This window comes from Ciconia boyciana, chromosome 9, assembly GCF_034638445.1.
Source record: "Ciconia boyciana chromosome 9, ASM3463844v1, whole genome shotgun sequence".
Taxonomy (NCBI): Eukaryota; Metazoa; Chordata; class Aves; order Ciconiiformes; family Ciconiidae; genus Ciconia; species Ciconia boyciana.
Window position 1 is genome coordinate 43,920,341 of NC_132942.1, and position 21,291 is coordinate 43,941,631.

Consider the following 21,291-nt stretch of genomic DNA (forward strand, 5'->3'; position numbering starts at 1 on the left):
CAAGGGTGTAGCACTGCAGAGGAATAGCTTTGTCTGTTCACTGTAAAAAGCCTTTTCAGTGCTGTTGTGCCAGAGAAATGAGAGGCTGGTTTGTAATTCTGATTGTGAAATACCCTCACTTTGCTGTGAAGCAGCTCATGTGGAAAAAATAGAAAAAGTGGGAGTTTTTCCCCAGGGAAATGCTGTAAATATCGGCTGGGGTTTGGAGTCACCATTCATACTGGCTTTTTAATGAAAAAAACCCCAACCTTCTGGAAGATATAACAGTTGGGAAAGCCTGGCTTTTCTTTACTTCACACTTAAGATTTAGTATATCCTGCTGTATAGGGTACAGACACGAGGATCTGAGCTGGAATCTAAACCCAGCTTGTGCTCTAACCTGCTTTGTAAGTTTGGGCAAATCCCATCTCTTTTGCTTCATTAAAAACTAGGGCTGACAGTGTAAGAGATTATTTACCCCATCCTTCTCCCTGAGGTAAGAACAATTCTCCTTAAACTGTTCAGAACATATGTTTTACTAATTTCTTGTTAAATAAAAGTATCCGATGATGACTATTCCACTGCTTTCCTAGCCAATTTGTTGCAGTGCTCAACTATTCTTGCCCTTAACCCCACATCTAATTTCTATCGCCTTTTCCAAGATGTAAGCTCATTATTTCTTGTCCTAGACTCACTGCATGCAGAGAAGAGCTAATTCCCTCCTGCTCTGCAGCAACCTTTTGCATATTTGAAGATGATATAATGTCTCCTTTCAGTTACGTCTTCTCTTCTTCAGACTAAATGCTTTGCAAAGTGTTCTAAGACTAGAATGAAAATGCTCTGCAGGCTAGATTTTTAAAGGGCTCTGTTCCAGCGTAGTCACTAAGTTTGAAGCAAAAGCATTTTCAAAAGCAGCATTTTCTCACTAGGGGTGGAGAATCGCGCTTAGGCAGAGCTGGTCCCAAAGGCTATGTCCATGCTGTCATTCCAACTGCGCCTAACACCTTTCTCAAATCCAGACTCGCCAACTGTCTGTACTGTCGACATGCAGACATAAGCGAAGGCTGAGCTGAAGAGGGAAAGGTCAAGAGAGTCTCGGTGTGGATCTAAGTTTTCCTTCTCACAGTCTCTGCAGATTATTCATGAGCGGAATATGTGATAGCCCAGCCTGTCAGCAGATACTCTGACTGTGGCTCTTCCTAAGCACCATATGGATGCTTTCAGCCTGAGCTGCAGCCCTGCTAACAGTTGGTAGCGTGGATGAAAACCGCACGACACGCAGAGCTCGGTATCGTCGGCCCTGCCACCGGGGCTCACCTGCACACCCCAAAAATAACGCTACGTGGTTTCACCGGGGCTAGTCCTCCTGCCCGCAGCCACACAGCCTGCGGCAGCCCCTGAGATACAATTCTGAGAGCGTGGCGGGATTTCCTTAGCCCAGAAAATGTATTTTTTACAAGGCATTCATTTAAATAAGAAAGAATTCTGTTGAAACAGAAATTTGGGATTGCTAGTTTACGTTTCAGATGTATCAGCCTTCTGATGATCATCCACTATGTCTCACCTGCTGTCTCTGGACAGTGATGTGATGGATAGAGCATTCATAGACCTTTGGGCTGTTTTTGTTTCCTTGGTTAGTCACATCTTTAATGGTCTCCTCCTATAATTATACAGCCACCGGAACTGTATGACCTTGCATCACAAAATGAGGTAACGAACCCTCATTCCAGCATGTGAGCGCAGCATCGCTCTAACTCCAATGCATCGTTCCACCCCAAAAAATGCAAAACGCCTGATAATCTCTAAGCCGGTTAGAAACTGTTCCTCCTCCCTCTACTCTCCTTTCAATACGGACACCGTCGTCTGCGACTCCCTGTCCCTTCAGCTGCAGAAGTTGGATTGTACAGTGAGATTGTGTAGCCCTATAGCTGCAAAATCACTCTTATATTTCAAAACATGGTGCCGGGAACATATGTGAGAGAAAGAGAAAGAAAGGCAGCTGAAAGTCTACAGCCAACAGCTTGTGTCAGAAAGCTGCTAAAGGAGGAAACAGTTGGGCATTTTTAATCGCGGCGCGGTATCTGCAGGATGAACGTGAGCAAACTTGGCTTGCGACTGAAATTGTTTGCGATCTAATAAATTCCTGACAAACAGCATGAGCCCAGGTGGTGGGCTTCCAAGTGAATTGGAACACCTGCCCCTAAAATTTTGTTTCCCGAACGTAAACTTTGCCACGGCCTCCTCATACTCACGTCTATGTGTGCTGAAGGCAAACTGAAGGCAAATCATTAAACTTGCACCCTTGCATGGAGGCAAAGTCGCTTAAGAGCACATGTTGTTGAGGGAGACATGGTACATGGAGGGCCACTCTGAGGTGGCCGTGGCTGGGTGTTGCTGAGGGGGAACATGGCAGGGCTCTCTGAGGCGGCAACGGCCGTGTGTTGCTGAGAGGGGGACATGTCAGGGTGCTCCAAGGTGGCCATGGCCGTGTGTCACTGAGGGAGGACACTGGCAGGGCACTCTGAGGTGGCCATCAGCATGTATTGCCGAGGGCGGCCACTGGCAGGGCGCTCTGAGGCGGCCATGGCTGTGTGTTGCGGAGGGGGAACATGGCAGCGCTCTCTGAGGCGGCCACGGCCACGTGTCGCTGAGGGTGGCCACTGGCAGGGCACTCTGAGGCGGCCATGGCCCTGTGTTGCTGAGGGTGGCTGTGGTGGGGTGCTCTGAGGTGGCCATGGCTGTCTTTCGCTGAGGGTAGACACCGGCAGGGCATGTTGAGGCAGCCATGGCCGTGTGTCGCTGAGGGGGCACATGGCAGGGCTCTCTGAGGCAGCCACGGCTGCATGTGGCCAGGAGGACCATGGCAGGGCACTGAGGCGGCTATGGCTGTGCACCCCGCGGGACCAAGCCCCGGGCCAGCCACACTCAAGATGTCGGCGTCGCCGCGGCGGTGCCCGCCCCGCCGTGACGCGCGGCGTCAGCTGACGGCGGAGTCGCCGGTGGCGGCGGCGGGGGGCGGGCGCCGGCACTCGGAGTTGTCCGCCGCTGCCGCGCAGAGCCGCCGCCGGGCCTGAGGCCGAGTCGCCGCCGCCATGCCCTCGGAGAAGAGCTTCAAGCAGCGCCGCACCTTCGGTGAGCTCCCCGGGAAGGGACGCGGCGGGGCAGGGTCGCTGACAGGGCCCGCCGGCTACCCCGGCCGCCCTCCGGGCCTCGTCGCTCGGCGGGCGGGCCGCGGGGGCGGCTGGGGGGGCAGGCCGGCGGTGGCTGCCCTCGCTGCGGGGCGGGGGGAATCGGCGAGGCGGGGCGGGGGACAGATCTCGTTAGGAGCCGCGGAGATTCCCCGGGCCGGCCAGGCCGGGGCCGGCTGCTGCTGACAGCGGGGGTCCGCGGCCGGAGCGGGCCCGGCCGCCCTGCCCCGGTCACCGGCGTCGCCGTGCCGCTCCGCCGAGGGCTGCGCCGGTGTCCCCGGCCGCCGGGGCCGAAGGGAGATCGCCGCCTGCTCGGGGCTGAAATGGAAACAAACCCCGGCTCGGCCTCCGCTCTCCTGCGCGGCCGTGGGGCTTGTTCTGCCCCGGCAGGGCGGGCGAGCCTCGGCGCTGTGGGGCGAGAGCCTGGGAGTTTGGGCCAGGGGTCTTCTTTGGGTGTCCGGGGGGGCGAGCGAGGTGTGGAGGTGGGCGGCAGTGCTGCGCCGAGGTGGTGAGCTCTGCGCTGCCTTGGGAGAGGAGCTTGGGGTGGGGAGATCGCCTCTGTACATCATCCATTATCGACTGCAAAATTCCCAGGAGCCTGGAAACATCCCTTTGCGTTGCGTGCCAGGAGCTGGGCCTGCCCTTCCCTCCCGACGTGTCTGCTCAGTGTCCGGCTCCATCTGCGCTATTGACGGGAGAATTAAGCTCCACTCGCAGTTTGGTACTTGGAGCGGTGTGAGGAATTCTCCACCCGGGGGGCTGGGATGTATGCCTCCTGTCTCTGGTTATTGAAAACTAGCAAGGCATCGAAAAGAGCTGTGTAATGATGGCTGGGGAAATGAGATTAGTCTCTTTCTAGAAGGAACAGCCTTGATAGAGCGGTGCCAACACTTCTTTCTGTGCTTAGGATGGGACCAAAGCAATCAAAGAGCTCAGTATCTGTTCATGTGTGTCAGTGAGGTAGGCTGAAATGCTCCGAGGGTAACAAGAACTGGCAGCATAACCTATTTCTGCATGAACTATAAAATCCCGTACGTAAAATGGAATTGGTGGAAGCAATTGATCCAGATTTTCTTTTCCTTCTGCCTTTGGGTTCAAGTCAAGCTGCTTAAGAGAGCTTTCTGGCGTGCCCACCCTTGCCTTTGCTGTTCTGTTAAACGCAAGCTGTTCTCCGCATTGAAGAGGACAGAATTTTGATCTAACAGAGTCTGTGTTTAAGCTGCCCCTTTTCTTTGAGTCTTCCAAAACTGTTGTTGACCCCATTGCCTGTCAGCAGCCTCTGTTGCAGGTATTAAGTTGAGCTAGGATGGCAGCCAAGCAGTTGCCACTGCAACTAATGTCGTCAGAGAACAGTGTTTATCCGTGGCTGACTGAAGCCTGATTTTGAACACGCCATATACAATAATCTCAATGATTTGTCCCATTTATGTTCCTTCTACTCCAAGGAGTTCTGCTGAATAACACTGCTGTGAACAAACCTGTTTCAGCTGAAAGGTTAAACTTCTCTGTGCTTGCTAGGTTAACGGTTGGTCTCATTCACTCCCCGTATCTCTTGTGTTTCTGGTTAATCTTAAAAAGTATTTTAATTAGCTAGTAATCTCTGCCCTTGAAGTGTTAATGCTGGTCTGTAAGAGCGCGGCTTGGGCTGTGGGATGTGAAGCAGGATGGCTTTCAGGTTCTCGGTCTTGCAGTCAGGTGAAGGCTTTGCATACTCCTTGCCTTAGTTCTGCTTGATTCACGTCCAGCTTAAAACCGTGATTCACGTGAGTTGCATTTCCTTACTGGGCTCATAAAAAGGCACATGGATGTATTTCATGCACACAAACTTAATAGGGACTAATGGAGAGCTGTGTGATGTTATTGCTGAGTGACGGAGAAGTAGTGTGTCCTGTGTATTAGCATACCAGCAATGAGTTGGGCTGCCGGGTGCTGATCTAAGCTCTTCCTCTCCCATGAGCAGCACCTCTCCCTAGGTAGGTGTCTGTTAAAGCTGTGATGCAACACTAAATCTTCTCTCTGAGAGGTGTTTGTAAGATGGAGATGGCCTGGAAAGCCCTGACCCTCTGAAAAGAACTGCAGAGGTTAAAATTGAGTTCACTGAATCTGAAAGTAGGCAGGGTGTAAGCAGATGCAACTGCCTCTAAAAGCAACTGCGTCTGTTTACTTTGGCTCGGACATGTACTTTAGCCTGGTTTATAATATCTGTGCTATTAATATTTATGTCTGAGGAGAGGTGAACTTTATCCTGAAAACTGGCACAGAGAGCAGTGAAATGTCTAGGTACACAAGAACCTACCAACAGCTTCTGCAAAAATGGGTGTGGCATAATCAAAATAGAAAACACTAATTCGGTAATGCTAGAACGCACAGCGTAAGCTGATGCTGCCAGGCTTCGGCTGGTCTTAGGTCTCAAGTAATTGTTGACAACTTCCTCTTCTGGGATCTCGCAGAAATAGTAAAGGATATTTAGTCATGAACTTGGGTGGTGTAATTTGATGACATAAATTTATGAGATTAAACGTCTGCTTTAGTGGGCAGAAAATGAAGGGGGGGGGGGGGCGCATCTCCTTTAACACTTTCTAGGAGTCCCAGGCAGCGTGCATGCAGTACTTGTCACCTTGGGTTAAAGAGCAAAGTATCATCTGTCAAAGGAGAGGTTTTACTTGTGACAGTGCTGTCTGTTTGAAAACTGCTTTGCCTGAATTTGCTTTTGTGGCTTTTACTACCATGCAGTCCCCCTCTTCAGTGGTGGAGAAATAAAGTAATAACAGTATTCAGTGTGGATGTTTGAACAGGCTTTTTTTTAATCTCTTGCAGAGCAAAGAGTGGAAGATGTACGACTGATTCGAGATCAGCATCCAACTAAAATACCAGTAAGTCTGTTTCTTTTCATTTTTCACTTCAGTTTCCAGTCTCATGTTCTTTTTAGTAGTTAGAAACCTGTAAAAGAGCTGTCCTGATGAGACCAAATTAAACTTTGGCTGTTCAGGGTCATTAAGCCTGGATTTCAGAAACATTCTCAAACTAGTAACCAGCAGTCAGTGTGACAGAGCAAGGTGCTAGCTGGGGACTGGAGGAAATGGGGTTTCCTGTGTTATCGAAGTTGCGCTTTGTAACTTCAAAGAAAACCACACCCCAGCTGAGCTCTCAGATTCTCCTGAGTGTTCAGCTCTTCTCATCTCAGTGTTTATCTTCTCCAAAAGAAGAGTCTGCAAAGGCTAACCAAGAAGAATACACAGTAATGTAGAGACAGATATGGCTTTCGTCACCAATCTGTGCTGAGAAAGACAGAAACACTTGCCTTCTGGGAAACAGGGCTTTGCTTCAGGTCTCCAGAAATGCTGCTTGGCTGTCAAACCCTTCCACCTACTGCTGGGCCACCTCAAAGAGGGGATCAGCCCTCACCTTGTCACTCTTCTTTAGCTGGTGAGCTCCAAATGCTGCCTAATTTTTATTTTATTTTATTTATGGCATCCTCAAGGTTACAAATGCAAAGCAAAGCATCCTAGGAAGCAAAAGGCATGGGTTGTGATCTATTGCTGATGAGTTCTTCACAAGTAGTGGGCTTTTGTGTGACGGCTGTCACCGCAGTAAGCAACAAATGCAACCATCCTTATGGCCATTTGGTGGAACAGGGAAAGTCTCAGGAGATCTTGGGGGGACAGAAGAGAGAACTTAATCGGACGCCTCAGCCGTTGGTTCTCAGTGATGAGAGCTGGTGATCCCTGTGAGTGGAAATTCTTCTGTGAACCAACTGCTTGCAAACTGTCTGCAGTTGCAATGCAAGTTCATAAACAGAAGCAGTTGTTGCCTCCATGTCAAATCAAAACCAGAAGGTTTTCAGTTTCCTTTAGCTTTAAAGTACTTCACCTCGAAGCTGCTGCTGCTGGTTTACTGTGCTGTTGGGCATGGGAACAAGTAATATTTTATAGCAGAGATTTTCTGACTTTCTGGAACGTGCAGTTTTCCCAAAAGGCCCTTTCCTAACAAATCTGTTTCCTGACAGAAGATTGCTTTTTCACCCACCTTTCACAGATCACTTAGCTGTAGTCTCCAAGCTCTGTGACCACAGATTGAAAGCCATTGATTTATAGCAAAGCTCTCGTTTTAAGTCAGCCATGGACATATTACTAGCAGAAATTCAGAGGTACCTAAGCAACTTGCTGAAGATGTAATGATGCAAACTCACGACTACGGCAGAGGCCTGCTGGGATCCCTGGAGGCTTGCTGTGGTTGCTGGTCCATGTCCTAGCTTGAGTCACTGCCTCGTTATTATCATTAGCGGTTCTGGACGAGTTAAGATGGCAATGTCACGCTAGATGGTAAATCCCTCCTGTCCTGTCAACATCCTTCATTTTGCTGTTGGAAATGTTATCTATTGGTTATGATCTACCTTTTTAAAAATAGTGTTGGTTTTTTTTCCAGAATGAGCCAGCATTTATTTAAACTGGTGTAAGGAAGTCTTTCTCTGATATAATTAAATTGGCTCAATATCTCTTCACCTGTGCAACTTTTGAATATCAACACAGCCAGACCCCGTGAGCATGGAAATGATCCAAGTGAATGGTGTCACGTAGCTACCGTTGATATAAAAACAACAAAACCCACATGGCTGTGCAAATGGGAGTGCACAAATTCTGAGATCATTTCTTAAAAGCAGGAACTATACACAGTTGCTGGGCAGGGTCCTACTTAAATTGGGAAATCTGCAATTTCCTTGTGAATTAAGTGGTTACTACATAACAATCTTAACAGAATTACTAGTTCCTAAGCATGCTGTCTTGAGATTAAGGAGGAGGAAATTCTCTCCTTTGAGGCTTTATAGCCTTCAAAAGTAGCTTTCTTTTGTGCATTAGAGTAACCATGGAAGGTGAATGGAATAGCATTACTAATCTGGAGGTGGAGTTCTTAGAAAGCGATGGCCTGAAACTGGAGAAATTCTAGTGAAAACTGGTTCAGTTTGCAAACTTCCGTAGCAGCCCAAGCCCCTAGTCAGCCACTGTAACGTGTTAGAGGGAAGTGTGCTTTATCTTTTCTTGGGTTTCCTTGTTGCTGGGTAGTTCAGTGCTAGATTAAATGATTCCAGCAAATGAACTGTTCTAAAACTGCACTGAAGCTGTGGATATTTGCTGTTAAATCCCTGTTTGTTACCCCCTTCGTGCAGTGACTCTTGCAAGCAGAACAAGAGGGGCAGGTGAAGATAACTAGAATTGTTCCTTTTCAGTTTTGAGGTACTGCATTCACAAATGAAGGGAAATGGAGTTTAGCAGAAATGCTTGTACTTTGCTGTGTGTAAAATGGAAGGGGGAGATGAGGGTACCAGACACCGTTTCTGCCTTTCACATCTTCTGCTCCTTTCTTTTTGTTTTTCTTTTCAGGTGATCATTGAAAGGTACAAGGGAGAGAAGCAGCTTCCAGTTTTGGATAAGACCAAGTTCCTGGTGCCAGATCATGTCAACATGAGCGAACTAATCAAAATTATCAGGTAGTATGCTGTGATTTCAGTGTAAGCTGCATCAGCCTCAGACTATGATTCTGTGTTAATTCCCCACCCGCTGTATGCATGTGGGAACTCTTAAATGGAAAATTCATCTAACGAGCGCTTGGTATCGTGACTAGGACAAATTCATGACACGGTGCTTTTCCTTTGGCTTTGCTGGAAAAAAACTCTGAAGAGAGCTGAGCTGGTAGTCTGCTTTCAAGGGGAATAACTGGTTCCCAGAGATGTAGGAGGGAGTCTGGGGCCATGAATCCCTGTCTAACATGGGTGCTTCTGGCCCAGGGCCCCAGCGCTTCCTGCTTGGCTATTTTAGGATGCCTTCTTGGTGTTCTGCCTGGGAGTCCCTCTCCGGAGTGCCTGCCACTTCCCACCCACCGGAGGGGGAGTTTGGGCTCATAGCCAGAGCTCCGAGCTGTTGCTTAGGGTCGATGTTTGCATCCTTTGATCGTGAAATGAGGTTTCCCTCAATGACAGAGTTGAGGCCTGAAAAACACACGTTCAGACCAGTGTCTTTTTGTCCCAGCTGTTTGCACAGACTGTGGCTTGAGTACTGCTCCGCTCTGGTGCTTGAGCTTTCCTTACAAGAAAAGGCAAAGGGGAAGTAGCCATGGAGTGGAAGTTGTGTGGTCTAAAATTGCGGTCAGAAATTCTGCTAGAAGTGCGTTTCTCCTGGCTTAATGTCAAGAAGGAATATTTGATCAGTAAGAGATCTCAAGCGGTAAACTTGGAAGTAAGCAGCAAACCAGAGTTTGCTTTTTGTTGGTCACGGTGTAGCAGGGAGCTGGTTCTTGGAGGCCACAAGCTGTACAAACCGAGAGTTGTCCCACGTTTCCAAACAATTCCCTGCCTCAGAGGCTTGCACAAAAAATGTCTGTTGCAAGCAAATCCCAGCTCTTACAGGAGTAAGAAAGTGAGATAGGGTTTGGGAAGCAGGAACCGGATTGCTCAAGTCTTCCAGAGTTTCTCATGAACATTAAAGGCCCTGGGCAAAAAGGTTAACGGCAAGATGAAGGATTTTCCCCACCTTTTTTCTTTGGCTTCATTGTTAATAGGTGACTTGGTACCAGCTGGACTTGGTCCTCAGCCAGCTCCTCGTGTGCATAGCAAAGCCTGTCCTTCCCAACCCTCAGATGGCTGCTGCCTTCTCTCAGCCTGCTGTCTCTGGAGTGATCAGAGCTTGGTTTTGGAAGGGTCCCTTTCCCGGGCTGTGGCTGGGAGGCTAAATAAATCCTTGTTTCCAGCTGCTGCTGCCCCTCAGCAGCGAGCGGAAACGGCAGGAAGCTCTTCTGATCTGTTGGTCTTTCCTTCTTTCTTTGGTTGCACCTCCACATGTCTGAGTTCCTCTTGCTTACTTGGTTTATGAAGTAGTAAGAGAGCTCCTCTCTGCAGACCTGCTTTCCAGTAGGCAGTTTAGCACAAATACCTATTTCCCCCCAGCCGGAGTGAACGATCCAAGGGAAACCCCCAAGTTAGATATTTACTGTGCCACGCACTCTGTGAAGTCTGTTGCTCTCTGCCCTTCCCACGATGCTTCTCCTGGGAGGCAGGAGAAGAGGGGGCAAGATGCTCCAAAGGTTAAACGCAGGCTGTTACAGAGCTGCTGACAAAGTGAGTTTAAAAGGTCCGGGGCCTTCTCATGGAAGCTCTGCCTGTCCTCCCTCCCCGTCTTCACACAGATCTCTCAAGGTCAGCCTAGGTTTACATTTCCAGTGAGATGCTGTTGAGCTAAACTGCAAGCCAAAGGTCCCACAGGCCTGGCGTGTTTGCTGGTTGTGCAGGGATCATCCTGGCAAGGAGTACCTCTTCCTTCTCGCTTCGGTTTCACACCCTTCTGGAGCGTAGCTTTCCCACTAAATAAGGGCTTCTGTCAGTAGATGTATTTGACTGGACTTAGTAGATGAATTTAATACAACTTGGAGGTGGGAAGCAAATGCCTTCTCCAGTGGCAGGGCTGCTTTGGGTGGGGACATCTTCCTGCAGTCAGTGGTGGCGGACTTTGTTTTGCCATCTGTCCTAAAGCCTTTGTTAATGTCAGTGGAAATGCATGGTCATCACTGTGAAACTCCTTCCCCCCTCCACTTCCCCAACCTCCCCCCAACAGGCGACGCCTGCAGCTGAACTCCAACCAGGCGTTCTTCCTCCTGGTGAACGGACACAGCATGGTGAGCGTTTCCACACCCATATCCGAGGTGTACGAGAGCGAGAAGGACGAGGATGGGTTCCTGTACATGGTGTACGCCTCTCAGGAGACTTTCGGAGTGCAATCTTCTGTCTAAGACACGCGAGCGGCTTCTAGCCTAGGATCTTGGTTTACCCTTGGCCATCACCCCCACTCTTCCCCACACACACCCCAGGGAAAGAAATGGATGTCACCTACGCTCTCAGTACCTTAGCATAGTCTTGCTTTAGCAGGTGTCTCATCTTACCTTGCCTTGTTTGTGACTATTAAACAGTACAGACGAGCACCTCCAGCTTTGAAACCTGCTGTAATATTCCACACAGGCACATTTACATTTCTGGACTTTATGAATGGAACCCAATTGTGCATGTGACAATTGCAAATGAAGGGACACTCGATTGACTTTTAACAAGCAAACAGGCACCAGGGAGGAGCTAACGTGTTTCGTGTGACAGTTTTTCTGGAAAATCTCCCTATGATTCCTTTAAAAAAAATCTATTTTTTTTTTTAAATGGGAAGGCTTCTCATGAGAGCAAATACCTTTTAACGTTCCAAAGCGGAGCTTTGTCTTCTGCAGCTCGATGAGACTCGTGTCAGTGCTGCAGCCAGTTAAGGCGAGTGCTTGGGGTGAGCTGGGGGAGTACGACTCTTTTTGTCTCTGTTTTTTGTGGCACCGCAAACTTAGGAACGGTGCCGGTTTCTGAAATACTCATACCAAACACCGCAGCTTTATTGTAGTTTTAGGAAGTGTTTAACTGTAAAATACATACCTGGACAGGTAACACTGAAATAAACTCCAGTCTGTTATGAATTTCCAATCCCTGTGTGTTCAGTGAAACACTGTTGTTCATATGAGCTCGCTTCCAAAAGATCACCCCCCCCAGCCCGGAGGTTTGCCGTTCCCTCGCCCGGCAGGGAGTCTGCTGGGAGAAGGTAGTGGGGGGACCCGCTGCCGGCACACGGGGCTGCCAGGATGCGTGCAGCCGGCCACAGAGCGGGCTGCTGCAGTCTGAGACACGAGCAGTGCCCGTATCGCTCGCGGTCTTGGGAGCGCCGCCCGTCCCCGCCGTCTCCATCTGCTCGGCAGGGCGGGTGCGTTGAAGCTCTCCGACGCGAGCGGGCGAACGGCTTTGTTTTACACGCCTCCGTGCCGAACGTTGGACTCAGACGTGCCGCTGGAATTACCAACCCGCACTGCCTAACCAGTCTGTCACTTGTTTTGCATGTTACCACCGAGGGGGGAGTCAGGGAGAACCGCTTTTAGAAGCAGCTCACGTCCAGGAGTTGCTGTCGAGAGTTGACGAACAAATGATTTTTTTTTTCCTTCGCTGAAGTCTCCTGCCACTTGCATGGGGTTTGGAACATCTTGGTGTTACTACTGTCCTAAGCGGGAAGGCAGCCTGTGCAGAGGAAAGGTATCTCGTAGGACCTGTGTTTTTTCCTCTAGAGTCGTCGTCAAGTGAAGCGTAGCAGGATGAGATTACTCGTGTATATTATGTGTCTGTGAACTAACTACATCTGTTACTGGAAGCTAACTTACTATAACGGGGGAAAAAGAAGCAATACTACTGCGTCTTGGCACTCTAGCTCAATAAGGTGTACAATTTGTACCTACCTACACCTTTGCATGCATCTCGTTCACAATGCTTACTTCAGATTTTTTTTTATTGTTCTTTGTGTTTTTACTCCAACGTAAACTTTTAAATGCAGCTTGTTCTATGTTTAGTTTTGTTCGTGTAAGAAATTGTTTAACTCATAACTGACAACCATACTTGTAATTACAACGTGATTGACTGATATTCCTGTACAAATGTTGCTTTTTTAAAATTAATACAGTGCTGATATGGATGGATTACATCCCAACTTCATTATGGCTCGTGTGGTTATTTCGAGACGGCTTTCTTAAATCGAATCTCTGTAGGGAAGGGCACGGAGAGGTCTGTTCCGCCTCTTCGGGACGCACAAGGTGGCGAGCTGGGTCCTGCTGACAACGACTGGACACTTGTCCTGAACCCTCTGATACTGGTTGTCATTAACAGCTCGGAGAGGGAGCGACGACCCTCCAGAGGGAGGAATTCCAGGTGTAATTGCCCTGTAAAACAGTTCTGCTCTCTAGATGGGCACGGACCGGGCGCGCCTGCACACGGATGGGTTTCCATATCCCCATTCTGTTTCTGCTCCTGCTCAACCCAGCCTCTCCCTCACGGCTTCAGCATCCCCACGCTCTCGCACGCAGGGCTCTGCTCCTCAGGAACGACCCCCGGCAGCGGCCACAAAAGGTTTAAGGACGCAGTGAGCTGGCCGTTCCTTTTGCTTACCCCAACCTGCGGCTTCCTCTGCAGTCAGCGCGGACGTACCCTGCGTGAGGGGCGAGCCGGGGTGGCGGAGCGGAGCCCGGAGGCTCGGCTGCCGCGTTCCTGCGGGACGGGGCGCAAAGCCTCCCTGCTCGTCCTCCCTGCAACTCCTCCTTCCCTGTGAAATCAGGCAGGGGCTTGGGCAGGCAGCTGGAGCCAGGCTGCGGCAGTTCTCAGTGACAAACAGCGAGCGCAAACCCTTTCAGAGCAGCTCAGACGGGAGCCGAGTCAAGGAGAGGAGAGCAATTGCAAGGACTGTAATAGAGCCGTGATTCACGAGCAGGTGTCTGTGGGTGGAGAGACGGCAAAAGTAATAAAGGGAGTTAAAACAACAAGAAAAATGTCCCTGGGAACTGCCACACTGGAGAAGCCCCCACACAGATGAAGCCCCTTTAAATTAAAAAAATACAAAGGGGTTCTGTTTAACTCTTTATTTTCCATACATTAAATTTACTCAGATAAAAACATTCTAAAAATGTACAATTTTACTTTTAACAAAGTATAATAAAACATAAAAATCCCAATACCAGAATACTTGACATTTACAATTCAAAATCAAATTAGCTGAATATTAAATATTTACAAAACTATTTAAAATATTTATAAAGTTACATGCACAATTTGTAATACTAGAATTGACCGAAGTAAAAGAAATGGCTCAAATGGGAGCAGGAGTTTCCTTCATTCCTAGTGGAAAGTTATGTCCAAGAGAAGCTGTTAATCTGCACTTGAAAACACACAGGATTTGCTTTCTGCTTCAGTACCAACACGTTTCTTGCTTCCGTAAGAAAAATTGAAGAGAGCAAACGGGTAGTTCCAAGGGTTTGTTACAAGAGATGGCGGTGGGCAGGGGTACCGGGGCCTCAACCAGCAAAAGTCTTTCCCAGACTCTTGCAAGTGCTCAGTTAGGTGGATTTCTGTCCAGCTTTGCCCCCTTCCATCTCATTTCAGAGGCGTTGTAGCCTACCCCGAATCCACAGCTCCGAGTGTCCGTGACCTCCAATAAATAGCCAGCTAACCCATATGCAGGGGTTTCGGATGATGGCATTTGTATTTTGGGGAGGAGTGTTGCTCTGCCGAATGCCACAGACTACGTTTAATTTTTGAGTACCTTCACCCCGAAGCGTGCCAGCGAGAAATACCATGTAACAGAATTTTGGGTAATGGTAAAGGTCTAGTGTTAGACCGTTATTTTTGGAAGTCTGGCGCTTAATTTGCCAAGATTTAATGACCGTGGTATGAAAAAGTTTCACAAAAAGTGGAGTGTGACATGTTATTTTAAGGAAAAGTACTGTGGAACTCTCTGATCGATACCTCGCTTGCTAAAATGAGGCTTCCCTCTTCGCTCTCCTGCTGTTTAGCATCGAGCCTGGCCTCTTCATTAATGCTTAATTTGCAGAATGCCAGCGCGAGGAGGAGTTTGCTGGAAAACCATCCTATTTCGAGTATTTCCACCACCACCACTCCCAAATGGAAAACACTTCTGAAACCGCACCGCACGTCGCTCACTCCCCCAAGGGAAGACTCATCGCCAACTTCTCCGTGCCCCTGCAGGGAGATGACTTGGGATTCCCTTCCGCCTTACATTTAAAAATCACTTCTATTCCACAGTGAAATCCATTTTGAGAACTAATTCTTTTTATACTTTTAGGACAAAGATAGGAATAAATAGCGTTCTTTGAAATCTCCATCTTTCAATGTACAAAAATAGGTTTTAAGAACTGGTTCTTTCAGCCAGTGAAGCTGGAACTACTATTTTAAAACAAGCTGCCTTACTTTTCGGGGGAGAAAGATGGATTTGTGCCTTTTAAAAACAGATTAAGGATTATTTTATGGAACTAAAGTGCTCTGTTCGGACTTACCAGCTTTGGTTGTTCTTGGTACAAAGCGGACAGCGTTCACGAGCAGATCTGAAGCCACAACTCGCTCTGATTTAGGGAAGGCTCTGCAATTGCTGCTGGCTCGTCAGACATTTCTCTGTTACACTCATGTTGCTTTAAGGTACTCAAGACTTCTGAATTTGAACTTAACTCTAAAACCAGACTTCACCATTTAAAAACGTTACCTAAAAGTACACATAAGCCACTTTAAGAAACATCAGCCTTAACTTTACACAAAGGAAACAATCCCAAAGAAAGCTCTGAAGAAAGGAATGAAACAGTTTGCTGGACAGAAGTTCAGTTTTACAGTCCTTTTGTTACGGTTTCAACTCTGTGATGAATATTAGACGAGACTATGTGCCCAGCCTTGGGCATTAAAACAAAATGCAACTGGTACAGAAATTTTTTTTTTTTTTTGCTGTGAATTTTTGCTAGTTTGAGAGGGTTTTTAACACTCGCATGTGTGTTGAAATACAGTTTATTTAAATACAATTCAGTTTTAAAATATTGTTTAAAAAAAGTGGAAAAAAAAAAAGTTAAGGTTTGGCTTTCAGCACATGTTCCAGGCCACTGGAGAGACCCTCAAAGCTGCAAATAGTAAACATCGTCACTGAAAACTGCACGTTTCCTTCAGCGTAATACAGTATGACAGATTGTTCCTACCATTGTCTCAAGCTCATTAAGGCAAAGTAAATTGCATTGTCAGTTTTCATCACTTTAGTGTTGTAGGTCTGAAGGTTGTTCATGAGAATACAGGTAACCTCCTCAAACGCAGGCAGAGCGAACAGAAGCATTTCAACAGTGTGTGCAATACTGCGGGTAGTGCGAGCTGGGCTGAGAATACACCAATCTGGGGTTTTTTCATTGCATAGGAATCAAAATTATCTTTTTTTTTTCAAACCAAACGTTACGCAAATTTACATTTTGGTTTCCACGAAGCCAAATGTGCTATGAGCTGCAGATCGCTACCTGGACCGAGTTTGGTTTCTTGCCATCTCGCGTTACCGTGCCTCTCCGGTGATGCTCATTTATCCCGCTTGCCTCCCCGGTGAGGCTGACGACCACCCGCCGAGAAAGCGGGACTGCAGGACGGCCCAGAACATTTCTTTCCTATGAACATGGTCCAGGAAGGTCTCGACTGTCAAGCTACTGCGTTACCCCCTCACACCGCCGTTTCACTGCTAAGGCCCGATCTCCTTGGGGCAGCTCTGCACCACCTCAAAACCTCCTTCTCGGATGTGACTTCCCTCACTTCCAAGTGAAAGTCAGCTGCGCCACTACAAATACTATTCATCCTGGTGTGGTTTAAACTGGTGTAAGAAATACCTCCAAGTGTAAACAAGGCTTCAGACTTTAAAGGTGTCTTCCAAATTACAGTATGCAAATATCTCTATGTCAGACATTTTAAAGAGAAGGCCTCACCCATTTAATGCTGTCAAATTCCTCGGGTGAGCCGTGAGGATTAGTATCTTCTTTCAACCAGACAGGACCAAACTGTTTCAAATTAGCAGTTCAAGATTTGTTTGGCTTTCTCTCAAGTCCTAATTTAGATTTGTCACCCACAAATTATGTACGCTAAGTAGTTAACACCAAAGCTAGTCATCTACAATCTATTGCAACGAAGGAGGCTGACAATAAATCCTTCAAAGTCTTGATAATAATGAAGTTTACTACCTTTTACATGTTTGACTTCTACCACTTCTGAATCCTGTAGCAAAAGCCTTGGGGTAGGAGTCAAAGGGTTTTTTTATATAAAGTAAAGCAAAAGCTTACAAACTCTGCTGCCAGAGTTCTTTTTTTTTTAGGATGGTTTAAAATTCATTTACAAAAGCAGAATAATAAGGTTTCTGTGAAAGAGACCTATATACAGTAACAGGACGTAAAGGTTGGTTTGTGTATTACAGGAAAATATCCTTGAAGCCTTTATGACTCTGGAGTCTCTGGGACTTGGACCCTTGGAAACTAAGTTTATTCCACTGCTGGGAACCCAGCACTATCTAGTAAAATAAGTGAGACAATGAAGCACAAGTTTGTTTCCAGAAGGAACCGAAACTGCCGTGTGTGTTCTTTTGGAAGGGAAAGGAGAGACTTACTTAAGATTTTTAGTGTGTAGTTAAGTCACATAGCCTGCTGGTGCCAATTTTTAAAAGTTGGAACTTCTTTGCCTCTTGCACTGGTCTCAGAGTGACACTGTCTGCTAAAAGTGCAGAAAGCTTGAAGAGTTTTACATTCTTCTGTAGTGCAATCCTTAAAAATCCCAGAGATTAGTGCCTGATCACTTTTGAAAAAAAGTAGACATTTTACCTAGCCCAGGGGTGCCAAAGTCCTTCTGGCGAACGGCCACTCCTACCTTCAGCCTCCAGCTTCCACTTCAGAATGTAGCTGCCCTGGAGTTAAGACGTTTCACCTTATAAAGTCCACATATGGCAACATTCTCCAGCAAAAAAAAGTACATCGGATGTTGTACTTGCAACAGAAAATGCAGCTGGCCAGCTCCACCATCCATCCAGTACGCATCGGGCCTATGACACGTAGTCAGAAGTTCCAACAACAAGATCCAAGCTTGAATTTGGCAATCAAAAATGGGTTTGATGCACCCCTAAGCTAGATTTCCTACCTAGTCTAATAAAGTAAAGCACCTTTGGATTAAAAAATACATTAAGCTTAACAGCAACTGGACGTCTCAGTTTTGTATTTCAATCTCCTTAGATCTCCATGGCTTACAGTATTTTCTTGCCAGATGGTAAAATATCAGTCTGTGGAGTCAAGACTTTCAGAGGGAGGAGCGTATTTCAGCCTAAACGTACCTGGGGGAGAGGAAACAGAAGAATTAACCAACATCAACCTGGCAAAAATTTGTTTCGGATAGTTTAAACGGAAATGTAACTAATGAAATGAAATTCAGCTTAAAAAGACGGGAGATTACGTTTCTGAAGTTCTCTGAATTAGGACTGACGAGGCAGCGTCACTTCTTCCCCATTGGCCACTATCAAAATATTAGCCACAGAAGCTCCACTAATTAGTTACATTTTAGCACTGCTGCAAATTGCTGCCTCAAAACCAGTCACTTGTTCATTTATAGTGGTCAAATACTTGAGACCTTGTCTGCACCGTATAAAAACGAATACAGACATACACTATAGACAAGACACAATGTAAAATATAAGACCTCAGTGCTGTTCGCTCCAATCAAAAGTTTGTATTTAATTTTTTGAACCTACACCACATGCAAATTATCTCAACACAATATGTCAATCAAAATCAAAAAGAAAAACGGGACTAGAAAGTGCTCTTGGTAAAGTAACATTTCTCTCTTTGTTGTTTCCCACCCGGAATGAAGGATTTCAGCTCTCTCCTGGAGAAGCCCGTGCTGTAACCACGTAAGTAACGTGCCCTACAAAATAAGTATAGCAGCAAACACGGGACCTTCAAGAGCATTTGAACAGTAATTCTTCATTTACGTTACTATTCTGGGGAGAAAGGGAAAGGGGGAACAGAGATGTTCAGTCTGTAAATTTCCCGGGGAACTTGCAATTACAACCAAAGATGACCTGGATGACAAGGTATAAGCAGCAACAATTCCTCTTCCTCTGCAACCTGCCCACAGAAGCTCCCTCCCTCCCGCGGGTGCTTCTCCCCTTCCCAGAAACCAGCGCAAGCCCCGCAGAGCACCCGGGTCTGACCCCGGGCCTTACTTGGGCCCTGTCCTCGCGTTGGGTCTGCACAAAAGTTAAGTTTCAACTTTCGTAAATAGAGCTCAAAACCACCAGCTTTCAAGAACAAGATTTTTTTATGCAAGTCAGAAATTAAAAGATACGGCGCTGCCATCAGACTCCCTCCTGCCCTCGGCTACGCAGGCGTTCCCCTTGGCTAAACGCAACGCGCTGCGCGTCAGCCACGTCCTGCATCAGTCCCTCCGCCTGCTTTTACCTTGTCGATTGAAATCCATCGGAGGCTGTTTGCAGTCCTGAGCTCTGTGACCACTGGCCCCACAGTTGTAACAGGAGAGATTCCCATTTTTTTTGTGACTTGAACCATTGCTGTTTCCCATCATCCCCTGTGCCTGATACACCCCTGCTGTCCCTGCCATAAAGTTCTGCATTGGCGGTACCGCAAACGTCGACTGCCCAGTCATTACGGAGTCCGGTGCTATACCGCTGTTGTAGGCGGTGTGGACCACGGGGAAAGTCGTGCTGCTGTTGTACTGCTGCGTGTTGATGTAGCCGTTACTACACAAAGGGTTGAAGGGCAGAAATGGAAAAGTAAACATTGAAGGTCCTGAAAACGGGTGCTGGAAATAGTTAGCGTAGCTGACGGTCATACCACTCGAACCACAGTTCCCGCTACACCCGCAGGAGCTGCACACCATGCACCCGGGCGGCTGCGGCTGCTGCTGCTGGTGGTGATGGTGGTGATGGTTCTGGTTTGGTACTGGGATGCTCCCTGCGGATCCGCTGCTGCTGCTGCTGCTGCTACTGCTGCTGTTGCTGCTGCTGCTGTAGAAGTTGTTCTCAGCAACAGATGAGAGCGTGGGGCTGGAGCTGGGTGCGGGGCAGCTGGGCAAATTCGCCATGGTTGCAAATGATGTGGAGGGGTGGCTGCTGGAGGAGGCTGCGTTACTGTTTGCGCAGAAGCTGCCTTGCATTGGCGCCACTGGCACGCTGCTCATTGCAGAAAAGGCAACTTTGGTGTTGGCTGTGTACAGAGCAGTCCGGGGATTTATTATTGCAGGGGACACCGTTATTTGCATATTACTGGAGCAGGAAGTCTGTCCGGCAATGGCAGAATCGGTAGGAAGAGACGAAGACACCAGGAGTTTGATGGGTGGACGAGCCACAGGGAAGACTGTGCTGGATGTTACAGTGGCAGCAGTGCTTGTTTCTACTATTAATCCTGGCTGCTGAGCTGTTTTTATCACTCTGTCCAGAGTCGAAGCATGTACGACTTTGGTTCGAGGACCGAAGTTAATAGTAGATGTGGGTGAGCTGTTCTCAGCAGCCCCTGACAGCACTTGCAAGGGCTGGTGGGGAGAAGATGCAGACATTACATCCACCACTGCATTTCCAAAGCTCTTTTCCATTTTTATGCTGCCCCTAGGTCCAGGAGAAACTTTATTTCTTTCTTCTAAAGATAAAAGTGAATGCATAGACGATGAAAGCAGCTTCATGTCTGCATTGCCACGGTCTGATTTATGCACTGAATTTAGCATCCGAATGGGGGTGATATGAGTAGAGGCCGCTGACATCATTTGCATTGGCAGAGTGTGGTGGCCGGACGGATTGGAGCCCGCATCGTTTTGCACTGGTAAGACCTGAGCCGTGGGTCTGGCAGAGCTCGAAGTGAAATGATTCAGTAACATCACTGGCTTCTCCTTTTCCGAACCATCTAAGTGAATCTCTAAACCTAGGGATAGAAACATCTATAAATACAACTGCTTCACTAGACAAGGCTGGGCAACACTCTTTGGTTGTTTCTGCTTACGTCTCTCATTCTCCTCGGCGCTGTCTGAGCTCTCTTCCCTTGTCTGGATCCCCATGGGGCTGGAAGAAGAGCTGGAGTACTCGGAAGAGCTGCCCTCCCGGGGCAGTGGATGGGCTGGCTGATCCACATCCACTCGCAGCTCTGCAGATAAAGGGTGTGCAAGCAATCAGGGAATGCAAAAAGAGGGGTAACACCTACTTGACAGGACCTAATTACAACTGTTTCACGACACCATCTAACATACAGTGATGCTCAAGATTTACAGAGATAGGCATCGGCTAAGAAGCAGGACTCTGCAGGCGTAACGGTCGCTGACCAGTGCAAGCTAGCCATTCACACACAAGCCGTGAAGAGGCAACTACTTTTTATTGCACTCCATATACACAGGAATCAGACTTTTTGATTGCTCCCTATTAAGCCGATGGCATTTTGGAAGATAAAGCTTACGACAGGTTGGTGAAAAAGCACAATGAGCTTGCTCTTGTGCAAGGACATATTCAGCCCCGAGAGTACAGCAGTGTCCTCTGCTCCTCTTTCTTACCTGCAGCATGGTTGCCACGAATACTCTGGATAGGCCCTACATGCGTAGTAGGGGGAACCCTTGCCACACCGCTGCTGGTAACTGAAGAAGGTGTTGTGGGGTTTAGGCACCGTTTCTCCGATTTTTCTCTATAGGGTGATGGAGAAAGGTATGAAGAAACAAAATCTGGCTAAAGCACAATAGATAAAT

The 21,291-nt window shown here is 47.7% G+C and overlaps 2 protein-coding genes across 2 annotated transcripts in view; one reads left to right on the forward strand and one right to left on the reverse strand.

The window, feature by feature from the left end:
• Nucleotides 1–2,970: 2,970 nt before the first annotated feature.
• On the forward strand, nt 2,971–12,714 carry MAP1LC3B (microtubule associated protein 1 light chain 3 beta). The gene is made up of 4 exons (XM_072872522.1): nt 2,971–3,111; nt 5,985–6,040; nt 8,546–8,652; nt 10,769–12,714. Exons 1-4 carry the CDS (start codon nt 3,072–3,074, stop codon nt 10,941–10,943), a joined length of 378 nt encoding a protein of 125 aa, XP_072728623.1. The 5' UTR covers nt 2,971–3,071; the 3' UTR covers nt 10,944–12,714.
• A 927-nt stretch (nt 12,715–13,641) lies between these two features.
• The window catches only part of ZCCHC14 (zinc finger CCHC-type containing 14), a 55,861-nt gene continuing 48,211 nt past the window's right edge, over nt 13,642–21,291 (reverse strand). The window contains exons 10-13 of the mRNA XM_072872250.1: nt 21,103–21,230; nt 20,562–20,702; nt 19,011–20,483; nt 13,642–17,887 (exon numbers count right to left, since the gene is read on the reverse strand). Coding sequence (XP_072728351.1) covers nt 17,832–17,887; nt 19,011–20,483; nt 20,562–20,702; nt 21,103–21,230 — 1,798 coding nt within the window. The 3' untranslated portion in view covers nt 13,642–17,831. The remainder of the gene's footprint in view (nt 17,888–19,010; nt 20,484–20,561; nt 20,703–21,102; nt 21,231–21,291) is intronic.

What these genes read in the sequence shown, in the direction of transcription:
- MAP1LC3B (XM_072872522.1), top strand. Translation starts at nt 3,072, where the DNA reads ATGCCCTCGGAGAAGAGCTTCAAGCAGCGCCGCACCTTCG. An exon ending in CAAGCAGCGCCGCACCTTCG is followed by an intron (nt 3,112 to 5,984) that starts GTGAGCTCCCCG and finishes AATCTCTTGCAG; the next exon opens with AGCAAAGAGTGGAAGATGTA. An exon ending in GAACTAATCAAAATTATCAG is followed by an intron (nt 8,653 to 10,768) that starts GTAGTATGCTGT and finishes TCCCCCCAACAG; the next exon opens with GCGACGCCTGCAGCTGAACT.